Here is a 24928-nt window from a genome sequence, read left to right on the forward strand (position 1 = left end):
CCGAATTCCGGTGGTAGTTTTTAATAATTATTAAGCGTTGCTCGTTCGTGTACTTGATGAAATGATGAAAATGTTGATTTTGACTAATGTTTTGACATTGACAGATCATTAAAACGTTATAAGGGTTCGTTCGGAGGATATAACATGTGTATTTTCTCATATAAATCACAAGTAATATGTTCTTTTCTTTCTCAGTACTCCGGAGCGTTTGAATCGTCTCGCTAGGATCTACGAGCAGGAGCTGAAGATCCCGTTGAAGAACATGGAGGACTCGTACATCGAGTACAAGCTACTGTGCGAGAAGTACAAAGATACACTGCAGGATCTGAACCCGGAGAAGTTTGAACGACGCTACCGGCAGGCTAAGGAGCTGCTTCAGCGGATGCTTCCCTTTGAGGACAGACTGGTGGCACTGGATCCGCATTGCCATCAGGAACGGGCTGAGTTGTACAGGGAGTACATCAAAGAGTGTGGTGCGCAGCTGGGTGACGATGAGCTGCAAGTGTTGTACGAGAGATCGGTCGCAGACTGCTGCCTGGATCCGAGTGTGTGGAGTGATTACTTGAAATATCTTAACAAGTATCCACCGGATGAGGACGAATACTCGCCATCGCTGGTGTTCAGCCAAACAGCACTGGATTTGGTGAACCGAGCGCTGCACAATTGCCCATGGAGCGCTGAACTGTATGTGGAAAAGATGCGTATCTATGAGCGCACGAAGCGTAACAAGGAGGAGCTACTGAAGATTATGGAAGAGGTGGCGACGGTGGAGTTTCAGGCACCTGAACCGGCAGTGAAAGTGTGGTTAGAATACTTGACCTACTTACGGCGGCAAGCTAATTTTGAAGAGGAGAAGGAAAGGGAAATATTGCGTTCGAACTTCGAGTTGGCCTGGAATCAGCTCGGAAGAAGTTGGGGGGAGCTTGCTGATCCGGAGTGCAAAATTTTGCAGTTCTGGGGAAGGTTGGAGTATGGACCTCTGGGTGATCCACTGAAGGGACGTGAGCTGTGGCAGAATGTGATGGATAGTTCGGACAATTCTACACGCGTTGGGCTGTGGATTGAGTATGCAGAGCTGGAAGGAACTCGGGGAAAGGATCCGACCAGAAAAGTGTATCGAAAGGCTATCAACTCGGAGGGTTTGAACGATCCAGAAACGTTGGCTGCTGCTTGGATGCGGTTTGAGAGATGCAATGGATCTCTAGAGCAGCTAACTTCATGCCAAGAACAGTGCATTCCTATGATTCAAGCCTACTACAAATCTTTGAGTCAACAAAGAGCATCAAAGGGACGTAAATCGGATCCGAAGAAGGAAATCGATCAAACCCAATCAACCAAAAAGAAAAACTTGAAGCGACCGCACGATCAGCCATCTTTCGGCGACGATAAAGATGATCACTTCAAAAAGCCTGAAACGCCAAAGAAGGTGGGATCAACATTGGAGCAAAGCACCAAGAGAATTCGTCTCGAAGAACCTCCCGTCAAGGAAGTGGACGTATCTAGCGATAACAAGCGTGTCTTTTTCAGCAACCTTAGCTTCGATGCAACTGAGGAACAAATTCGGGCTGCCTTCCCCGAGCTCCGGATGAAATCTATCGAATTGGTGTATGGTTCCAGCGGCAAAAGCCGAGGTTTTGGTTACGTCGAATTCGAGGACGAACGAGACGTACAGAAGGCTCTCAGTTTCGACCGCCGTCCACTCGATGGACGCCCGGTATTTATTTCATCTCTCGCTAGAGACAAATCGAACCGGTCAAATAAATTCAAATACGCGGAAAAATTCGAACCTAATAAGATCTTCATCAAAGGACTTCCGTTCGAGGCAAGTAGTGACGATGTCCGCACATTGTTCGAACCTTTCGGGAAATTGAAAGACGTCCGCTTAGTGTACTATCGGAGCGGAAAGTCGAAAGGTTTGGCCTACGTTGAATACGAAAACGAGGCGGCGGCCAAGAATGCTGTGTTGAAAATGGATCAGCACAACATGAACGGTTTTACAATCACCGTGGCACTATCGGCTCCTCCGCCCCGAGGAAACCCTACGGCAACGAGTGCAACGGAACCGATGACTTCGGCAGGTAGCAGCCTTGGCGGTGGGAAACGACATGTCATTAAAGGGTTAGTATTTTCTTGCCACATACAGTCGATGTTAAGTCAGACCGAACCATGTGACATTTTTATGATTTCGAGGAAAATTTACGTTGGATTTACTACCAGATGGCGCAGCGAATAAAACGATGATGTTTTGTTTTTCTGGTATGAAATTCGTCCAAATTTTCGAGAAAAATCAGAATTTATCTTCCATTTTCCCGGTTTCACGTATCCTCTCTACGCTAAAAAGGTTAGGAAATCATCATTTCACAATGTGGTTTGTGTATTTTGAAGAATTGCTTGGTATAAGTGTTGTAACTTTAATTTTTTCTCAACTAGATAAACGACGAATAGCATGAGCTGCGCTAAAAATACTGCAAATCCTTCTCGTATCGACTCTTACATTATCAATGATATCGGGACTGATTCTCGAATACACTTCACGGTGAAAACAAAATAAACGGCACGCCTTTGAACTACGTTTTACGAGTTAGTGAAGTGTCGAGGAGAATAATGAGTTTTCGGGCAGAATGAGCAGATTTCGAGGAAAACGAACATGAAGTTTATTGTTCTGCAATTGTCGAAACTTTAAATTTTTTGTTCAGTATTGTTTCCAGAAATGTTAGCTACTCTCTGACAATACTGTGAAGTATGATAATTGCAAAAAATACCAAGTCTCATGTCTAACAGACAGACAGCTATTTGGCTTCCAATACGTACATGGTCCACTCTGATTGAACCAATGAAGTACTTTTTAAGACTCGGTTCACTATGACTGAACCTTTTCGGAGTATTTACAATTAACAGTTGTGAGTCGAAGTGTGTCTTTCTTTTATGAAAAATGAACCGAGAAGCGGTGGGAGGTTGGAATTGCATACACATCTGGTTGCGTTCAGCAAAATAGTCGCTGTCACCTTATACAGCCATGAATATGACTGCACGGGTTACATTTTCCCATTTGCAATCATTTTAGGCGAATGTATTCCACAATAGGAATCGTCAAATTTGAATTCTCGCGTAATTTTTGAAAAGGTCCTATGTAACATTCACATCAACTCGAGTAAAACGAAGTTGAAGATCGGAACATTGTTCCGCGAATTGTTTCAAAAGGAATCGATCTTCATCACTACTTTTACCACTAGCAGTCAATAATAACTCCGCAAAACCAATCGTAACTGTTGTTATGTGATTTTAGTTTGATATTGAAACCTCCGAGCGAAAAATGTTATATTGGACGTTTTGACCGACCGCTTCGTACATTGGACAAATTACGTTGTACGATGACAATTTGCAAATAACTACTGAACAACGCTTCAAATACTTGCATTTCGTGTTAAAAGCAGATCATTATTGTTATAACTCGTTGAATTGCACTAAAAACGCTATCAACACCCGAAAATAACAAAAACTCAAAATGTCCGAAGTGCGACTTCGTGTTGTTTTGATTGCTTTGTTACTTCGGACGTATCGAGCGTCAGAGGAAAGTGGCGTCCGAAGTAATAGTCGAGTGCTTAAAATTCGAATCTGTACATTGGACATTTTTTGTATCAGTAATAAAAAGGTGAAAAGGATAGATACTTGAACGGTTGTTTTCGCATTGCATTCAATGATTGAGCACTAATAGTATGCATCCATTAACTCGATTTGTTTACTTTTGTTACTTAGGACCTTTTCAAAAGTTACGCGAGAATTCATTGTCATTAGTTTTCAACTAGCAATAATCGCACCTCGGATGTACCTCATTGGTTACGATATCGCCACTGCGCAAAGCTAAATTCATTCATTGTCATCGCGACAGTCTAAACCGCATTCTGAAGTAGTACATTTTGCGATCACTCTCACTGAAGACCAGCATTTTTAAACGGGTTTATTTAGCTGACATTTGGAACACACCTTCATATCTGTAGTCATTATAAAACTGTGTATTTCATGATCTTGAAGATCCAAGATGGCGGCCGCTACAAAATGGCGGATCACATATTTTATCAAAACGATATGGGTTTTCCAAAACCCCATCAATATGGGTATCAAATGAAAGGGCTTGACTAGTAGAACACAGTTATTTATGAAATATGCAAATCCAAAATGGCGGACTACATATTTTGTCAAAACCCCGTTGATATGGGTATCAAATGAAAGGGTTTGACTAGTAGAATACGGTTATCTATGAAAAATGCAAATCCAAGATGGCTGCCACTACCAAATTGCGAACCACATATTATGTCAAAACCCCATTAATATGGGTATCAAATGAAAGGGCTTCAATAGTAGAACACAGTTATGCCATCAAGTAGCAGTTAGCAGTTATCACACCTCTCTTTTATTAGTCTAGGGCATTGATAAGACTAAAATAAAATCGTGGGGCTCGTTGGATTTCCATTATCCACAATTAGCGACTTCATGATATGTCCCACGATTTTATTTTAGTCTTATCAATGCCCTAGACTAATGAAGGAGAGGTGTGATAACTGCTAACTGCTACTTGCCTAGTTATTTTCTAATTTTTAGTACATTATTATGTTTAATCACATTTAAACCGTTTAACTTAAAAAGTTTTTTTTATTTATTTTATTCACTAATCCGTTTAGTCAGAGTGAACCAAATTCATTTTTTAATAAAATCAAAACGTGTACCTTCTACGCTAATGGGTTCGAGCACATTTCAACAAGGAACCTATTCGTTTCTAGAAACACTTTTGTTGGTTTGAATTTGGAAGTTGAAAATAGTTTAAATTCTATTTATACAGTGTTGAAAAGAGAAAAGCAAACAGCATTAGGGTAGGGCGGGGCTAGTTTGTCAGTGACGATATCTCGAAATGAGTGTCCAAAAAATCGACTATCTATGGATGAAAAATAGCGAATTGCTGATGCAATGAAATAAGCAAATTGGGAAAACTTATATTAAGTAGGTTGAAAAATACGTGCGTGGTGCCGATTTTGCCAAAAGTCATTCACTGTTTGCGCATTATAAAATTTGTTCTAAAAATAGTTTTGAATTATGGAAAAAAACGGTTCTAACGTAAAACAAGGATTCATTGTATGTATTAATTTTAAATGTTAATGTTGATCAAATGTTCATATTCTTTTCATATATAGACGGGCTAGTTGGTCACACAACAGCGGGACTAATTGAGTCTACGAATAGCACCGTTGTTGAAATTGCTCGTTTGAGAGCAACGAATATAACATTTTCAGGTATGCCGCGTTCTATTACGCAAGCTATAAACAAACATACAAAGCATATGTTTTACTGCTAAACCCTGTGTATTTGAAACGAGCAACCTGATGCCAACCACCGTACAAACCACTTGCAATATAATTGTCATATTTGCTTTTTTGCTGTAAAATTTTCATTAAATACTAGCTGACCCGACGAACTTCGTCCCGCCCAAAACAGATTTCTTGATTTGAATACTTTCAAACATTTTACTAAGTGAACGCTAGTGAGTCCAATCACTGAACTCTTCATTGATTGATTACCCTTTGACCCTTTACAATTTCCTTTTACTATAAATTGTCTAGTACCTCTACAAAAATTCGTCCTTATAATATAAAATTATTTTCAGATACAATTCTCGTTCAAGATTCTTCAAGCATTTGGAAATAACATGTTTCTCCGTTGCATGGAATACATGTTTGATACAGAGAATATTACAAAATAAAGACAGCTCAAATCGTACCATTCCTTCCTCGGGTTTAGGGCACACCAACAAATTTGGCCTTCCATTTTTGTTTATATAGATAAAAGATATAGGAATGCGTTATTCCGTTTGAAAATCCTTTTCCACTTTCGAACAAAAATCAACTTCGTTTGCGCCAACATCAAATGGACTAACAACGCTTAGCTAATTGTAGAACATATGGGAATTAAATTTTCCGATTTTTCTCTCCGCTATATTGATCTACGGGAAGAGACGAATACCACGAAATATAGATGACTCAAATTGAACCATTCTTTCCTCGGGTTTTGCACTTATCAACACATTTGGTCTTCCATTTGCATTTATAGATATAAGATATGGAAATGCGTCATTTCGCCTGAAAATCCATTTCCACTTACGAACAAAGATCAATTTCGATAGCGCAAATATCGAATGGTCTAACAACGCTTATTATGATGTAATTGTCGAACAATTCATTCAAGTTTCCGACCTTCCTCCAGGATTTTCCGATTTTTCTCCATTATATTGATCTACGGGAAGAGACGAAAACAACAAAATAAAGAAGGCTAAAATTGGACCATCCCTTCTTCGGGTTTTCCGCTAACCAACAGATTTTGCCTTACATTTTTATTTATATAGATATAAGATATGGAAATGCGTTATTTCGCCTGAAAATCCATTTCCACTTACGAACAAAGATCAATTTCGATAGCGCAAATATCGAATGGACTAACAACGCTTATTATGATGTAATTTTCGAACATGTGGGAATTCAATTTTCCGAATTTTTCGGCTTTCCTTCAGAGTTTTCCGAAAACTTTCCGGTTTTTCTCTCCACTATTTTGATCTACGGGAAGAGACGAATACAACAAAATTAGGACTACGTCTTTTATTTCTATACTGGGGTGTAAAATTAAAGTTTTGAAGACGAAAGCGTTACGCCGGAGACTGTGATTTTGAGCGTTAATAGCTGAACTGAACGAAATGGTATGAGAAACACTTCATTCGAAAGAAAAACCATGGAGCCTGGGGAAATCGGCATTGCAAAATAGATACAAGCAGCGAGTACTTTTGTACTCGTTTGCGCTTTTGAAAATCGGAATGTTTCCCTAACACTGACTTCAAAACCATGGAACCTGAGGAAACTGGTATTGCAAATTAGATGAAAACAGCGGGTGTTTTTATACTCGTTTGCGCTTTTGCAAATCGGAATGTTTCCCCAACACCCCATGCATTTTTACACTCCGGAATTCGTTTTGCTAACACGGTCTACAAAAGCGGGTACAAATGCAACGCTTTGGCTCGGTTATAGCTACATATTCCTTCATATCGCCAGCTCACTGAACTTCTACGCATACCGTTTGATGATTAGGCAAAGGGTTGATAACTATTTGCTGCGATAATCACTACCATAATGCATGAATTGACCTAAATTTGGATTTGTTTGCAATTGAATTCGCATTTTTTTTTCATTCATTCACTAGTTTAATCAATAATTTAATCGATACATACAAAAGATAGCTCTGCGCAGCAGCGATGTCGTACCCAGTGAGGAACATCCGAGGTGCGATTATTGCTAATTGAAAAAATACAAATGATTACTAAGCCAACAGCAGTCCTACGTCAACCTTGCGGTTACATCATAGGTATAACCCATCCATCGTTTTTTTTGTTTTGCGACTTGTTCCCCTCTGATTGAACACCGTCAGCATAATTCATTATGAATGGCTCCTTAGTGATCTTTGCCTCCGATTCAAAGTATTACTTTTGAGAGAGTAGCTCAGTGAATCCTTTTAAATTTTGTCCAATCGGTGATATCATTAATGTACGATTTTCCCTTTCGTTTTTTCAATAGCGACGCGAAGCAAATGTTGTCCACGATGGTTCCGACAGCTCTCCTTAGGAAGACTGGTGGAGCCTCTGCTTCATCGAATGGAAACAATCCTCCGACCAACAAGCCGAAATCTAACGAAGACTTCAGAAAGCTACTTCTAAAGTAGATTATAGTTTTTTCTTCTTTTTCTGTAGATGTAACTTTTCTTGTTTCTTTTGTTTCGTACCTAAATGTTCCTGCCTGTGTGTTACCTTGTCTGTTAAGTACGAGGAAGTTTCTTCTTATGTTGTGAGCAAGTATTCTTAACGCAGAATATGTAATGAATAGTATGTATTTCTTTATTACAGAAAAGTTTACTTGAGAAGTAAAAATAAAAAATAAAATAAATCACACTAACAAATCTACTTGATTTTAACACTTCTTTTAACGTAAGCCTTGATCCCGGTTGCTTCGCCAGCGTATCGAGTGGTTTCCGTCCGAACCGGTCGAATTGCACCCTTCCGACGAACAAGCGCTTTCTGGAACTTCCGACGATTCTTAACGCGAATGTTGCGATGCTCTTTCTTCTTGTGTGCTGTGAGACCTTTGTTCTTGGCCATTTGATAGGTGATTTTTCGCTTACCCTCCGCATCATCCATCGTCTCCTCTTGGTCCTCATCCATTGCTTCATCACCAGGCAACTGTTCATCTTCGGATTCACTCTCCAGTCGAAGTTTTTTAGCTGACGAAATTTCTTCGTCGTCGGAAACATCTTCCCCAGAAAAGTCATCGTCAGAGTCTTCATCTGATTGATCCCCTTCCTCCTGCTGTTCATATTTCTCGATGTTTTGTAAAGCCGCAAGTTTCTTCTTTTTCGGCGACTCAACTTTTTCAGCGATTGGTTCGTCTGAAAAGACTAATTCCTTCCCGGAAGCAATATGCTCTAGTATCGTTTCTACCTGGGATTTGATAGTGTTTGCATACTTTTGATCCAGTTCCAGTAAAAGTTGCTTCATTTGTACCATCCGTTTGACCACGGGATGGTTTTGGACCTTGATTTTCTTAGCTTTTAACAACAGATAGAAGCTAATGTTGTTACAATAATTCAAACACATTTCAAAACGCGTTTTTAACATTGTGATGAAAGGATGCTCGGTAATATTCCGCTCTCTCAAATACATCAACACGGGTTCCATCGTTTCATGACAATCTTGCAGGTACTTTTCGAAATCTTCTACCAAACCGTCGAATTCGGGCGCTTCCTTTCTGAACAGTTCACGTTTTTGTCGGTCACTCAAATCGGAAAGATCTGTTTTCAGCCTAATCTCTGACTTGTCTTTCTTTTTCTTGCTTTTTGTGGGCTCCAAATCGGCTGCATCCTGTTCGGGAACAAAAATGTCTAACGAAAAGTCCGCTTCGTTCAGCTCCTTCGCCAACCGTTGCTGAATCTCTTTCGCTTCAATCTCCTCCAAGCGCGCCCGTTCCTCTTCCTGTGCAGTCAGACTGTCATAGTCCTGATCAACATAATCCGTGCCGTAGAAGTTTCTCGCCTTGGAACCCCATGCTTTCCGATTGGGCAGATCGTCATCATCATCCTTTTCCTCGATGTCACTATCATGTTCGAACTTTCGTATTTCATCGAACTCCGCTTCCTCGTCCTCTTCCTCGTCATCATCATCCTCAGCGAAACCCAGCACTTCCTCCTCGTCGCCACCGAAACGATTGCGATCCTTGCGGTGGCGAATTTTGGTTAGCAACTTTTTCTCTCGCTCGTCGTATTCGCCCTCCGACTCGGAGGGATCGTATCGATCCCCCACATCGTATATGCTGATTTTATCCGGCATCCTCAGAAATAGACGAACGCTCGACACTATTTTTACGAAAGACCACTAAATTCTTGTTGCTCCCGCGTCCTCGTCTACAACGCACGTGTTTTTGTTTACGAATGATTGTGTGTTTGGGTTTCTTGACGTTTATCGACTTCTACAGGGATGCCAGATGTAAAGACATGTTCATTTTGAAGCAGGGATGCCAGGTTTGAAAACATGTCTTCGTTCTGAAGACATTTGACTCACTGTAAAGCCGGGTTCAGACGGTGCGAGTAAGCATACGAGTCGGTCTAGTCAGTTACTGCAGTGCAGCTACTCACACCGTGTGAACACATCATGCCAGTTATTGTCATGTGTGATCCGGCGTGCGAGCTACTTCAAAGTTTTTTGAATTTACTCGCACTTGCATGCTTCACAACGTCAAAAACAGAATTTAGCGTTCGAATCAGTGATGCCAAATGTAATGAAATGTCTCTATTTTTAAGATATTTGAAAATATGTGAAGATATTTATAGACTTGAAAATTATTGGAAAAACAAATAAAACCCTCATAGTTTCTAAACGAAATAATTGTTATTTCGTTTTGCACGCTGGCGGGGCACGCTTTCTTTTTGAGATAGTTTTCTTGAGAATCTCTAATATAGAATCATTATCAGATCACAACTTACAAAAAAAAGTATTGTTCTAAGAAACAGAATACATATTCGATTTAAAAAAGTACATTTTCATTCATTATTAAAATTTTTGAAGCGTATTTATTGCACCTGCAAATCGACTATCATTTTCATTTCACAAAATAAATAAAATTAAAAAAAAAAATCTTTTAGACTACCATTTATAACATCACATCCTTTCGGAATTATCTGAGCTATGGATGTTTTCGAGATTCTAAAAAATATCGACAACAATCCCAACGATATTCCAAAACAAAGGCACATCAATGTCATTTCTAATTTAACTCTTGCAGGTACAGCATCCCTCATGACTGTATCTTGGCGTTGTATTCGTGGAGCAATTAAATCCAACAGTTTTTTCACTTGTTCAGGTGTTATTATCAACACTGCTCTGTAATCTCGGGGATCCTCATCGTAGAGTTCCTTCAATATTGTATTTGTTGCTCCTTTTCTTTGCATCTAATTCCTGGCCCGAATCCTTTTCTCTTTCTGCTTTTTCGGATAGTACCTTCAGTTCAAAGAAATTCAGCACAAAGTATGTATTTTTAAACACGATCAGCGTTTGTTTTGCTATAAAATTGTGTGATGATACATTCAACTGAAAACCTAAGATGAAAACTGCCAATAAAGAAGTCGATTTTGGACCAATCATTTGACAAATTCGGACCTGATTGCTGTTTCTGACTATTTGATGGACATTTGAAAAGTCGCCTGGCATCCCTGGTAAACCCGTGCCGTAGTATCTAGTTTCTCGCCAGCAGCTCACACTGTGTGAACGGACAAGGCGAGTCAACCAATTGTCAAGCGAGTCCACCGGGTCAGTAGCTGCTCATTGTCAAGTCAGCTACTAGCAACGTATAAATGGGCCTTAAAGCCGGGTTCAGACGGTGCGAGTAAGCATACGAGACGGTCTAGTCAGTTACTGCAGTGCAACTACTCACACCGTGTGAACACATCATGCCAGTTAGTGTCATGCGAGATCCGGCGTGCGAGCTACTTCAAAGTTTTTTGATTTTACTCGCACTCGCATCCCTCACAACGTCAAAAACAAAATTTAGCGTTCGAATCAGGGATGCCAAATGTAAAGACATGTCTCGATTTTTAAGATATTTCAAAATATGCGAAGATATTTTTAGACTTGAAAATTATTGGAAAAACAAATAAAAACCTCATAGTTTCTAAACGAAATCGTTGTTATTTTGTTTTACATGCTTTCTTTTTTAAATAGTTTTCTTTAGAATCTCCAATATAGAATCATTATCGGACACAATTTTCATTCAAAATTCACTCACAACTTGCAAAAAAAGTATTGTTCCACCTGTAAATCTACTATCATTTTCATTTCACAATTGGTGCTGGCAAGACGAAATAAATAAAATTCAAAAAAAATCTTTTAGACTGCGATTTATAGCATCACATACTTTCGGAATTATCTTAGCTATGGATGCTCTCGAGATTCTAAAAAAATATCTCCAACAATCTGAACGATATTCCAGAAGAAAGGCACATCAATGTCGTTTTTTAATTTCACTCTTGCTGGTATAGCATCCCTCATGAGTGTATCTTGGCGTTGTATTTTTGGACCAATGAAATCCAACAGTGTTTCCACTTATTCCACTTATTCAGGTGTTTTTCTCAACACTGCTCTGTACTCTAGAGGATCATCATCATAGAGTTCCTTCAATATTGTATTTGTTGCTCCTTTTCTTTGCATCCAATTCATGGTCCAAATCCTCTTGCCTTTCTGCTTTTTCGGATAGTACCTTCAGTTCGAAGAAATTCAGCACAAATTATTTTTATACACGATCAGCATGTATTTCGTGATAAAATTGTGTAATGATAAATGTAACTGAAAACCTGAGATAAAAACTGCCAATAGAGAAGTCGATTTCGGATCAATCATCTGTCAAATTCGGATCTGATAGCTGTTTCTAACTATTGGATGGATATTTGAAAAATCATCTGGCATCCCTGGTAAGCCAATGATGTAGTACCTAGTTTCTCATCAGCAGCTCACACTGTGTGAACGGACAAGGCAAGTCAACCAATTGTCAAGCGAGTTTACCGGCCCAGTAGCTGCTCACTGTCAGGTCAGCTACTAGCAACGTATAAATGGGCCTTAAAGACATTTGATTTTGTGAAGACATTTTAAAGACATTATGAAATATGTGAAGACATTTCAGTATGGTAGCGTATGTGAATTTTTTAGAGATGTTATTTTCATAAATTTCTAACTATTGTTATTCGATCGTTCGATCGATCGGTCGATCGATTATCAGTGTCACTTGTTTATTTTTGTTCTTAGTAAACAACAGAGAGACTTGCCTCGGGTTTTTAGTGTTCAACTAGCAATAATCACACCTCGGATAAACCTCAATGGATATCGTCACTGCGCAAAGCTAGTCTCGGAGACATTCACTCGCTTTTTTCAAATGATTTTCACTCAGAAATTTGGAGCTAAGAGATATGTTAGCATAAAAAATACAGTAAGTTACTTATAAAGCGATATGTTGAGGCACCACTCAGTGTCGCATTGGAGTCGGTTTTGACCAGTAATTGGACATTTGCGACTGGGGGCGACTTTCAATGTGGGGCCATAATTTGGGCCCCGAACTCAATGTTTACAAAAATGTCCAACTAGAGGTAAAAATGTCTAATTAAACGTGTTGCATCACAGATCTGTTCAATTAGCTTAGTGTCGATGTAGATGTAAATTACTGTATAACCAAATCAAAACAAAAGCCGAGACACAAAGCCCAGACAAAAACCAAACGAGCCGTCCGTCTCCGTCAATTATTCTTTTCTACAAACCCTGCCGGTCGTTTTCGTTGAACGTATGCTGACGGGTCGTTACGTTGCTGGTGTATGTGAATGTTTTCATGAGAATTTCATGGTAGAATCATTGACGTATCGTGACGTGACGGGACGTGAACGTGACGTGAATGTTGTATGTGAATCGCACTTTATCCGGTTTTTGCCGGACCGGTCTGAAACCCAAATGGCAAATTTCGACCGTACCAACCTCTTTACGGCGCCGTGATGCAGCCGTCTACTGCGACTGCAATGTCCGGTGACCGGACAAGCATTACACGCGATGACAATAGTATTGTGCCGACGTCTGGTGGAGACATCAGTTTGGGAAAGCAAATCATTCTCTATAAGATTATCAGACCTTTTAAGTTTCAAGTTGTTTAAATTTTGAATGAAAATTTTTACTTCATGTTATTTGATTACTTAGAACCTAGGTAGTGCGGACTGAATCAAAACGGCTGTCAAAAAAGATCCAATTGAAATGTCAAAAGAGATCCAACGATCAGGAGTGTTATTTTTCTTATGATAATCAACACTATAAAAGAGGTATTGTTGTCAGGGGCAAAAATAATTCAAACAATAAAATGAACGAACTACATTTTTCCGTAAATTGTTTAATTAACCATTGCATCTCTGAAAGAGCATCTCAGCCTTTCACTGAGCTACGCCTTTTTAATGTCCCCTCTCTTTGACATAACGTTTTTCCGAACGAAATAAAAACAAACGAAGTCAGAGTCACGTAAATGTTTACTCCTGCGATTTCAAAATATTCCATAAAAAGTGGAAGGAAGAGATGCCAGATGATTTTTAAAAAAAGTCTGTAAAAACATGTGAATGTCTGTTAAAAATGTGGAAAAGTCTGTAAAAGTGTGCAGATCTATAGAAATGTCTTTTAACGTTAATTTTCACATATTCATTAATACTTTGTACATCGTGATGCACGTAAGATTGTATTTTGTATATATATATACAGCCATTCCATGCCAAACCAATATAGTGGTTCTCAGATCTTCGTCAAAAGTGGTAATGTTGTACTTTATCGCAAAACATTAGACTCGTATTTTTTTATTTTTTCATTGGGGTGCCCATTTCCATTTTAGGGTGATCCAAAAAATCATTTTTTTCCACTTTTTCCCAAAATGACTTTTTTCAAAAATTTATAACTTTCGATCCACTTAACCGATTTAGATGATCGACATATCAAATTGAAGCCAATGAGCTTTAATTGAGAAATATTGAACTTGCAGATAACATGGATCCTATTTTCGTAATTATTGATTGTACTCGTTTTTTAATGTTTTCATGGCTTTGGACTAGGGGGCGCTATATTTTTTTATATTTTTTCTTGAAACGTGAGAATTTTTTACATAAAATATCTCGATATCAGAGATGCTATTTTTTTCGTTTTTGAAATATGATTTTTCAAAACTAATCGATGGTTTGAAAAACAAATTTTACCCATTTTTCCCACTACAAAAACATAACTCTTGAACTATTGGACCGACATGATCAAATTGAAGCTTACGAGCTATTTTTCTTTGGAAAAATGTTACTTTTGCGAAAAAATTTAATTCTTGTTTTTGTAATTATTGATTGAGTTATTTTTTCATAGTTTTCTCGTTTAAAGATAGGAGCGCTATATTTTTTTTATATTTTTTATGGAAAGCTGAGGATTATTTACCTAACATATCTCGATATCGGAGATGTTATAATTATCGTTTTTAAGTTATAAATTTGTAAATTTAACATGTTTTAAGTCTTCGATCAATATTCATATGTGACTAAACTAGAACTATGCTGCTAATATCCGTCCCGCAAGTGTGATATTTTTTCAAATTTTGCTTATTGGCTTCCATTTAATACATCGATCATCAAAACCGGTTCAGTAGTTCAAATGTTATGATTTTTTGCAGAAAGTTATTTTTGGACAAAGGGGAAAAAAATGATTTTTCGATTCACCGGATTACTTTGAAACATCATATCTAAAAAAACAAAAAAATAGCATCTCTGATATCGAGATATGTTATGTAAAAAATCCTCAGTTTTCAAGGAAAAATATAAAAATATAGCGCCCTCTAGTCCAAAGTCACAAAAAAAAAATAAAAAACGACTACGATCAATAATTACTAAAATATAATTATTTTTTTCGCAAGTTAAATATTTTTTAATAAAAGGCTAAGTCATTAGTTTCAATTTTATATGTCGATCATCTAAATCGATTCAGTGATTCAAAAGTTTTTAATTTTCATTTGTCATTTTTGGGAAAAAGTGGAAAAAATTGATTTTTCGGACCACTTAATAACTTATGTGTTGTAAGTGTGTTTAAATGTTTCAACGATCTACACATACATACATACACATACATACGCGTTGTTAATTTTTATAAAAATCGGTATTTCTTCGTTGATATATTGGACATCCACCAAGGTTTGCGGTCTTGTCGTTGATGAAACTTATAAGAAAATACAGTGTATATTTTCCATCCGCCATGCAAGGCTATACAAGTTTTAGATCCCCACTTAGCCATGAACTATGTCTGTGGTAACAATATCGAACAGTAACCCATTTTTCGTCATAAGCAGGCCCGAAAGCGAATGTAAATTGTTGAGAATAGAATGAAAATTTCTATTCGATTTTGTTTTAATACTAAGAAGACATAGTCCTGACCCTAGCCTTACTATTTTTCAATAAATCTCCTTGCATTTCAGCAAAACAATCTTATCTAGAACAAAAAATTATTATCAGAGACAATTTTCGTTCAAGATTTTTCGTTACCTGCAGAGAATGCAATTTTTCATTAATTGTGAATAACCGTATCCTCTCTTTCGTCTGCAATGATGTCAGGGCAAAAGTACGGGTTCCAAACTTCATACACACCAGATGGGCCAACCAGAAAGACTGCCGGGCCGCAGGTTGAGAATAGCTGGTCTAACGTCATGTGTATTGATATAAACTAAATATAATAACTTTTCTGTATTAAAACTGTGGAAAATGTCATATGGTGAGTCGAATATTTTTGATGTGATGAATAGAGCCCTTTTATTTTTCAAAAACCTGTGAAATATTGTTATATCCAAAAAGTCTACAACAAAAACAAAAAGTGTTTTACAGACATGTCTGTAAATTTACAAACATATTTGTAAATCTGGCATCTCTGGTGGTCTAAGAATTTATTGCAAGAAATCGCTTGAAAACATGCATGAATTTGCTTGAAAATGAAGTGGATTGAGTCCGCACCACTTAGCTTAGAACCCGTGAACTGATTATCATTTAATCATTTTTGTATAATTTTCTTCATATTTTCACTGAAACTCATAATTGTAATACAAAATCATCATCAAATATAATTATTGATCAGGGGGTTTTCTCCACTTGCAAAAGAACGTGTTACTCCATTACGAAAATAACATATTTTATAAGAAGAAGTTAATTTTCATTCATAACTTTTATTTTCAAACATGTGTTTATTGCACCTGAAAATCTATTATCACTATCATTTCCCAAAAGCAGAGCAAGAAGTTCCATGCCATCAACGCGGATTGACAGTTGTTTGTCATGTCTGTTAGTATTAGTACAATTCAGGCAGTTTTTCGTCCCATGTATTAGTATGTGTGTGCTATTGACGTTTGTTTGTTGTTTTTGAAATTCAGAATTTGCAAGTGATATGGATGGATTTACATTTACTCCTTTATTTCGCTACTGTGGAAAAAGTTTAGTGATGCAGGTTTCTGCTCAAAGCAAAGCAATGGTGAGCGATTTTATCGAGCTGAATGTGAAGGTCAGTTTTTGTTAATTTGAACACACCAAAAATAGCTCTCTAGTAATATTCTTATTGGGCATTCCACACAGTTTGACCTGACCCGGAAAGCGATCGATGACAAGGCTCGGCTCGAGAAGCTCAAGACCAAACTGTCTGTCATGTGACCGGTGATCAAGATGTTCTCCTGCCCGATGCAGAAGCATCCGCTCTGTCAGAGCGAAATCATCCAGCTGGCATATCTGATTCGGTCATTTTTCGCCTAGGATCCGCGTATTGATAACTATGTGTTGATGCGAAATACGCTCGAGAAGCCGTCCCTGCCCCGGGAGTACGCGCTCGAGGAATCTGCGGAAGCAGTGATGAAATAGTTTCTGAAGGAAAATTATGTTGTTCTAATCGTAAAGATTCATACTGCAATGGTGGAATAAAAAGACACTCTAGAATAGATGGATTATCTCGTAGGCTAATTCTAAGAAAATCACAGGAAGTGAATAAATAATTGAGTAGTGCCCTTAGCTTACGAAATGTTTTTTATTGGTTCATTCAAATTCTATTGGAAATATGTGGCAACAGAGTGTATGGATTGAATAATACTGTTTGTGTAAGTTTGGAAATAAAACAATTTATATATATGGATATGGATAAATACACAGCAACTGGACTTTTAAATTTATTTGTCATTGAATTGTATTTTGAAATGGGGCGAGAAGATTCACACTTTCGACCGCTGGATCGCACCTATCGGTAATAATACCGTCCTGATGCAGGATGCGCGTAATTTTCGCAAGATCTGCCGTGTTCCTTTTTTTTTTTTTTTTAACACGGCCGTATATACTCTCCAAAGGAACGCAAATTTGAGAAGACTCGTAATTGGTGCAGCAGCTGTGGTTTCAAGGTTTTCCGTATACAAACGGCTGCATGTAGCAGGAGTATTTGTAGCAATGTTTACCTGTCAATCCACTATATAAATAAATGCACGTATGTGTATGTGAGAGATGCACGGTTTTGTGTAGCGCGAGGTCTTTTTCACATTGTTAACCGGTTATCCGTCCAAACCCAGCGGCGTTTTTTGAAACCGGTCCGGCTGAAACCGGATAATGTGTAATCGCCCTTATTAAACCATTTGTCTATATATTGGGTTTTTCAATAAGAGCGCTACAAAAGTTTTTTTTTTAAATAAAACAAAAATTACTTATTCATGGGAAAGTATATTTGATGCCATTATGTATGTATGGGCACGCTTGCAGAAGTCCAGACGCTGAACCTAATTTTTGACGGTTTTCAACCATAAATCGGTCGATACTGTTGCAATTTCACATAGTCTAACTTGGTTTTCAATAAATCGATTGTTAAATTCGCAGTGTGGCTTGAGGCGCCGTCCTGTTGAAACCACATATTGCCAAGTCCATATCACCCGATTCGGGCCAACAATATTCGGTTATCATTGAGCGGTAGAGATTCCCATTCACAGTAACGGCTCAATGACGCAGCCGGACTATAAACCGCACCAAACTGTATTTTTTTCGGGATGCAGTGGTGATCCATGGAGTACGTGTGGATTGCTGCCTGACCAATAACGCATATTTTGCTTATTGATGAAGCCATTCACCTAGAAATGAGCCTCATCGCTGAAGATGATTTTTCGATGAAAATCCGGATCATTTTCAAGTCGTTGCTTAGCCCAATTCACAAACATACGACGCTTCTGGTGGTCTTGTAAGGATGTAGGCCAAGATCTTTTCGCACAATTCGCCACATCGACGACACTACGGGTACTTTTTTGTCTCATTGGCACGGGAACATTTTGTACTGTGCATGCGGACGATTATGACGACCATAAATTGGACGTAGCGCTCTTAAAGTTGAGGTCATTGACTCCGAATTTCGGTAGTAAATTTTCATAATCTTGACTCGTTGTTGGATCGTATATCTTTCCATTATGAAACGACAAATCTTACTGAAGAGAAATGTCAAGAGAGCTGGAAAAAATATGGCGTCGTTTGCTGTTCCTATAAGCCTACTTTTGTAGTTTACTATTCAAATACCCGTTTTTTCCGACATTTTTACTGAAAATTTTCTCACTCACGCCTTCTGGCGGAACACCAGTCAGGATATCGTCACGGGTGTTGCACTACCACCGTACTTGTTGTAGTTGTAACCGTTCGGTTTCATAATTAAATAAATATATTCCAAATAAACACTATAGATACATTACAGAGACCACACGCCATACTGTAAACAAATAAAAACTCATCAGCATGTCAGACCCCTGCTCATTGGCTACGAAAAGTTAAGCTGGTTTGATCTATTGTTTCTCCTAGCTTTCGTGTGTTCACCCACAATGCTTTATAAGCAGGGTTCTTAACCATCAGCATGTGTCACCACATTGCTCAAATTTGCGCAAGTATTACACGAAAAATGTGACGTCACTAGTAGGACAAAATAGAAAAGAGGAATTAGGGAAATAATGAGTAAATACACATACCAAACACATATAATAAAACATATATTCTTTTTGGAATGGTTCTTCTTCTATAAAATCTTCTTCTTATACCGTATACCGTAATCGAACTCGAAAGAGTTTACCAAGCCTCGCCCCATATAGTTTGGTGGAAAGAGGGGCCATCTCAGCCTTTGAGGTGAAGTTAGAACGTGGTTGAGGCCTCTAACCATTGTGGACGTGTGTAGAACACAAGAGAGAATTCCCATCAGTTCCCAACTGACGTCAAGTAGTTGACAGTGAGCGTTGGGGTAACGACCCTGCTGAATGGGCTAGTCGTTCATGAAGTAAACTCAAAATTACATAGTGACACATAACATCTACGGAAACTATGACAATCCTCGCTGTATGGTTGAATTCTCGCTATTGTACTATTGTGTCAATGGTGTCAACCATCGAATCCTTCAGAAGATTTTGATTCTGTTCAGCATATACCTGTATTCACCTGTCGGCACATTTATCTCAGAATGTATGTGTCCGATTTGTCGATTTTTGAAATTTGTTTTTAGCATATAGGAATGTATTTTCTATCACGTTGCGAAGCGGTTTTTGAATTTTATATGAGACTTTTAAGTGACGTTTTTTAGCACAAAAATTGAAAAAAATTAAATCGTATGACCGCCATTTTGACATTTTCTTAAATTTAGAAAAACCGCTACGTTACTTGTTGGAGGATACATTTTTACATATTTCAACCAAAATTTAGCCAAATCGGCCGTAGAGTTCTCGAGATGAATGTTCATCCAGCTTTTGAAAAGCACTTATGCGCACAACTATCAGCGACTAAATTAACGATATTTGAAGTATCAAATATTTTTTATGAATCTTCAAACATATCATAAACATCCCGCGAAAAATTCAAATGACATGAATTGTCGAAAACTCATGGTTCCTGGGTTTTGTTTAGAACTGGCAGGTTTTCGTTCTGTGAACAAAATTACAAATAACAAATCTGCTTACAGCTTGGTGCACCCGTGGCCGAGTGGTTAGCGTCGCACATTATCATGCCGGGTGTTCGGGTTCGATTCCCGTTCTGGCCGGGGGATTTTTTCGTCAAAGAAATTTCCTTCGACTTGCACTGTGATCACGCGTATTTTAGAGCTTGCCCCTCGGAATACATTCAAGGCGTGTTATTTGGCTTAGAAAATCTCAAATCTCAAATTAATAAATGACGCTAGTTAATGCATACGTTGAGACGGCAAAAGTTCCACAGGGAACGTTAACGCCATTCAAGAAGAAGAAGAAGCTTACAGCACACAAATATTATTGATTTCAGTGTGTGTTGTTCGCATATTTATTCGAAACTTTCTATTTCAAACCTATTTTTCATTTAGATAGATAAGAATAAAAGAACCGTATCAGATCATGGTAAATAACCTAGTTCGACATTCTACCTAAGGAAATCTCGTGTAACTTTTGAAAAGGTTCAATGTAACATTTTCGTCAACTCGAGAAAAACAAAGTTGAAGAGCCGACAATTATTCTGCGAATTATCTTAAAAGGTATCGATCTTTATCACTACTTTCACCATTAGCAGTCAATAATAGCTCTGAAAAACCTATCGTAACTGTTGTTTCGTGATTTAAGCTTAAAGTTGAAGCTTCGGAGCGAAAAATGTTACATGGACGTTTCGAATGCCCGCGTTTGCACATTGGACATATCGTGTTGCACGATAAGAGTTTGAAACTAACTATTAAACAACAATCCAAATGTTCAATCCCAGCTGGCGTCGTTGGGATTTTCTGAGGCGAAAAATCTCTGGTTACGTCTTCCTTCGGAGCGGAAGTAAAAGAAGTTGGCCCGGCTCATGAGTTGTTGAGTCTGATAGGTAGGAACAGGTGGAGTCGCCTCCCTGATGTCGGTGATTGGCACTAAAGTGGCGGAAATAGGCCGACGAAAAATAAGCGAAGATAAAAAAAAAAAAAAAACAATCCAAATATCAGCATATCGTTCTAAAGACAGATTATCATTGTTATCACTCGTTGAATAGCACTGAAATCGATAACAACACCTGAAAGAAACAAAAACTCAAAACGACTTCGTTTTGTTTTGATTGCTTTGTTACTTCGGACTTTTCGAACGTCGGAGTAAAGTGGCGTTCGAAGTAACAGCCGAGTGCTCAAAACCCGAATATGTACATTGGACATTTTTTGTATCAGCGATAAAAAGATGAAGAAGATAGATACATGAACGATTGTTTTTGTAATGCATTCAATGATTGAAAACTAATAGAGTGTATCCTTTAACTCTATCTGTTTACATTTGTTACCTTTTCAAAAGTTGCGCGAGAAATGATTTCGGTTTGATATGTTTGAACAAATGCAGCTCGATAGTAAGACGTTATGTGTTTACACCAGCCTGAGGGCATCCGTATACTAGCACATAGGATTTGACATGTCCGGGTCGCAAATGCAATTTGCGACCACTGTCACTCGCGAGAACTGCCAAACTCTCAAGCTGGTGTAAAACAAGGCACTTAACATACTACCAGGTGGGTCAAAACGTGAAGTGGTTTTCTGCAGCCATTTAAAAAATACACAAAAGTAAATTAAGACGATTGAGCACAATTTGTGGAATATACTGATACTTTATGAAATACTCATTGCTATATTCATTATATTCATTACGTTTTACGCTGCAAGCGTTTCATTTATTGTCTTTGCGTTGAAGGCACCATAATGATTTGCGCCATTTGGAAAACGAAATTAAGGACGAAATTAACACACTTCTAGAACAAAAAATAATGAATGAAAATTTACTTTTCTGTATTCAATATGTATTCTATGTAATAGAGTAATACGTTTCCTCGAAAATTGTGAAATAATATGAAACTGAAATTGTGTTTGATGCTGATTTTATATTATAATGGTGAGTTTTTGTGATTATTGTGTTGTAAAATATTTGGAAATATACAACCAAATGGCTAAGTAAGCGTCAGGACTACGTGTTTTAAGTAATCGAATAACTTAAAAATCTACATACTATTTATAAGATTTCAAAACTACCTTCTTTAAATTTTCACAAATTTAACGATTGTTTCGAGTTAAATATGAAGTTTACGTTTACGTGCGTTTTAAGCCAGATGTTCTTAAGTTGGTTTACATTATAATATAATACTACATTTCAAGTGATCAACCTAGGGTTCTACGTTTTATATTATCATTCAGACCCTTGTGATCATCATGATCATTACATTTCACATAATTTTTTTTTTCAAAAAACAATTCTTTTTTTAGTTAACGAATGGGCGCACCTTGTTCCATAGATTTGCCTTGAGTTCGCCGAGTAATTTGATAGGTTTGGCAATGACAGCTAAATTTGTAGCACATCTTGACTCGCGGATCATATCCCCTTGCCCGGGGCTTGGTTTACACTCAACCAGTTGTTTACGGTCGGATTCGGGGAGTGCTCACTACCTTGTTTCGTATATCTTGACCTCAGAGGATGTCAAAATCCAACTTGTTTACATTGGTAAGAATTTGTATTTGCAGCTGTGTTGCAAGGCTTCGATATTTATTTTCTTTGCGGTACGCTAAATCAAAATCGATTCATTCAAATCTATGCCCGAGCATGAGCGTGTGTCGTGTGTGCTTAAGTCAAGATTATTATGAATATTATTCCCTATTCTCCGTTCGAGATAAACGGACCATCGCAAAGGCGATAATGGTCTGCACTGGAATTCAGGTGGGTGTGCGCAGTAAAAAAACGTAGATCAGGAGTTTGTGGCCGTTGGGTAAATGAATGTGTTCACATTCATGCAATGTTTCTGTATCCTCACAATAGTAATATAATTAACGTTTTGTATCAACATTTTAGCATTTCCAAAAAGACTAGAATGTAGCTATTATCTAGTAATCATTAAGTTAATTTAGAATTATCTCACAAGATGCCGCTCATTCCAGATCAAGCGACAAGACGGCCTCACCCAACTTATTTGCGGTTTCTGTACGGAGGAATTTCTCAAATTCTTTAAACTACGACAACAATGTTTGGAAGCGGATGCCTATTTGCGAGAGAAACTCCAAGCGGAGCATAACACCTCGGTTGAGTCCGAAGATGTGCTCTCCAAAAACGTCCCACACGATGATAGCTGCAATGTAGAACTGCAGGTAGATTCAAATGCTGAACTGCAACTTGCAGACTTGGACAATAAGGGAACTTATTCGTCGAATAATGGAGATTACCCCGAGTCGAATGTCTTAACGGAAGAATGGGTCGTTGAAGAAACTGACGCTGTGAAAGAAGAGTATGAAGTGTTGGCTTCTCTGGGTGATCCAGGGTACTCGGACGTGGATGAGAATTCAGGAACAGCTTCGGAGTCGGAAGAAGATATTAAACCTGCGAAACGGAAACAACTTATCAGCAGGAGACCTCGGAAACAAAAATTAATACCACACTTGGAAGCAGAAACTGAGGCTAGTTCGAGATTCGTTTGCTGTAGCTGTCCGTCGGAGATTTTCGAAAGTCAGCAGGCTTTCGAAGCTCATAGAACCGATCAGCATAAGAAATATCGCATTGCAGATAACGTGATACGACCGTATGAATGCGAAATTTGCTTCCAGCGATTTCTAACGGAGAAACATCTCGCTCAACATAAAGCACGACCATACAAGAAGCGCGAGTACGTTTGTACCTCATGTGGAAATGCTTTCCTTGCAAGAAGCACACTGAAGAAACACGAAGAAATTTGCATAACTACCGAACGCAACTATGCATGTGAAGAGTGCGGCAAACGATTTACCCAGGTCGGTTCGCTCCGCAATCATCTGAAGCTACACAATTCGGAGAAAACACATTCCTGTCCAATTTGCGCCAAAACATTTCTCAAGAAGTTCGAGGTTCCAATCCATATGGTGACGCATACGGAAGAGCAGCCGTTTCCCTGCGATCAGTGCCCGGCGCGTTTCAAGCGGAAGCAGGCATTGCGGAATCATCAGCGTCACCACAGCAACCCAACACCGTACAAATGCGATTTGTGTGATGAGTGGTTCAATAATTTCAGCGCGAGAAAATTTCACCGACAGAAAGTCCACGAGGGCATTGAACCGTTTAAGTGTGACCAATGTGGGGCAAGCTATGGAAGGAAGAATCGGTTGGATCAACACATCAAGCGTATGCACGCTGGTGGCGGTGCGTAGAATGGTAGGACAAAACCTTCGGCTTTGATACATATAGGGTTATTCGATTAAAAATTGAAAAAAAAACCATAAAGCATGGCACTCTTTTTCATCTCAAAAATCATGATGACAGTAATCATGGAATGCAATGCCACTTAGACTCATATTTTGAACACTTCATTTTAAAATATAGATGTGCTGAGTTTTAATGTTATAAATAATCGAAAAATAATAATAATAATGATGAAACCCCGACATTCTATGGGGTACACCCAATGCACTGGAAAAAAGATATTGAAGATGGTAGAGTTTCGAGCGACATAGCATGAGCTGCCGTAACCATTTCTCGAATAGTGACGTCAGTCGTTGGGTTTATCTTTGATTGCCCACCGCATCCATGTGAAATGTTTTGACGTAGGACTACGTCTAACCGGAAGATATAGGGGGTGAAATGGAAATCTAGGCACTGAACAAGTAGGAAAAAATGCAAGATTTGGAACGCTTATAACTCGAGCATTTCTCAATAGATCGCAAAGGTTTTTACATCAATTGATAGGAAATATATCTACGCATCTATCATAACGAATAACATTTAATTTTTCATGAGATAAATAATTGAATAATTGTGAAATATCAAGCATTGTCAAAATGCACTATGTGCCCATTTTGTGC

At 38.3% G+C, this 24928-nt stretch overlaps 3 protein-coding genes and 3 pseudogenes across 4 annotated transcripts in view; 3 read left to right on the forward strand and 3 right to left on the reverse strand.

The window, feature by feature from the left end:
- LOC129779898 (squamous cell carcinoma antigen recognized by T-cells 3) overlaps window positions 1-7969 on the forward strand; it is a 52604-nt gene extending 44635 nt beyond the window's left edge. For both annotated transcript variants that reach the window (XM_055787663.1, XM_055787662.1), the window contains 2 exons: window positions 196-2118; window positions 7608-7969. In XM_055787663.1, coding sequence (XP_055643638.1) covers window positions 196-2118; window positions 7608-7752 — 2068 coding nt within the window. In that variant the 3' untranslated portion in view covers window positions 7753-7969. The remainder of the gene's footprint in view (window positions 1-195; window positions 2119-7607) is intronic.
- LOC129780650 (U4 spliceosomal RNA) lies at window positions 3752-3863 on the reverse strand (annotated as a pseudogene).
- On the forward strand, window positions 7272-7352 carry LOC129780938 (U4 spliceosomal RNA; annotated as a pseudogene).
- Window positions 7925-9521, reverse strand: LOC129779899 (something about silencing protein 10). The gene has a single exon (XM_055787664.1). It carries the CDS (start codon window positions 9407-9409, stop codon window positions 7988-7990), a length of 1422 nt encoding a protein of 473 aa, XP_055643639.1. The 5' UTR covers window positions 9410-9521; the 3' UTR covers window positions 7925-7987.
- Window positions 9522-12273: 2752 nt separating this feature from the next.
- On the reverse strand, window positions 12274-12469 carry LOC129780888 (U4 spliceosomal RNA; annotated as a pseudogene).
- A 10145-nt stretch (window positions 12470-22614) lies between these two features.
- On the forward strand, window positions 22615-24350 carry LOC129777495 (zinc finger and SCAN domain-containing protein 12-like). The gene is made up of 2 exons (XM_055783785.1): window positions 22615-22823; window positions 23042-24350. The coding sequence occupies exons 1-2, from the start codon at window positions 22710-22712 to the stop codon at window positions 24275-24277; spliced, it is 1350 nt and encodes a 449-aa protein (XP_055639760.1). The 5' UTR covers window positions 22615-22709; the 3' UTR covers window positions 24278-24350.
- Window positions 24351-24928: the final 578 nt, after the last annotated feature.

This window comes from Toxorhynchites rutilus, chromosome 3, assembly GCF_029784135.1.
Source record: "Toxorhynchites rutilus septentrionalis strain SRP chromosome 3, ASM2978413v1, whole genome shotgun sequence".
Taxonomy (NCBI): Eukaryota; Metazoa; Arthropoda; class Insecta; order Diptera; family Culicidae; genus Toxorhynchites; species Toxorhynchites rutilus.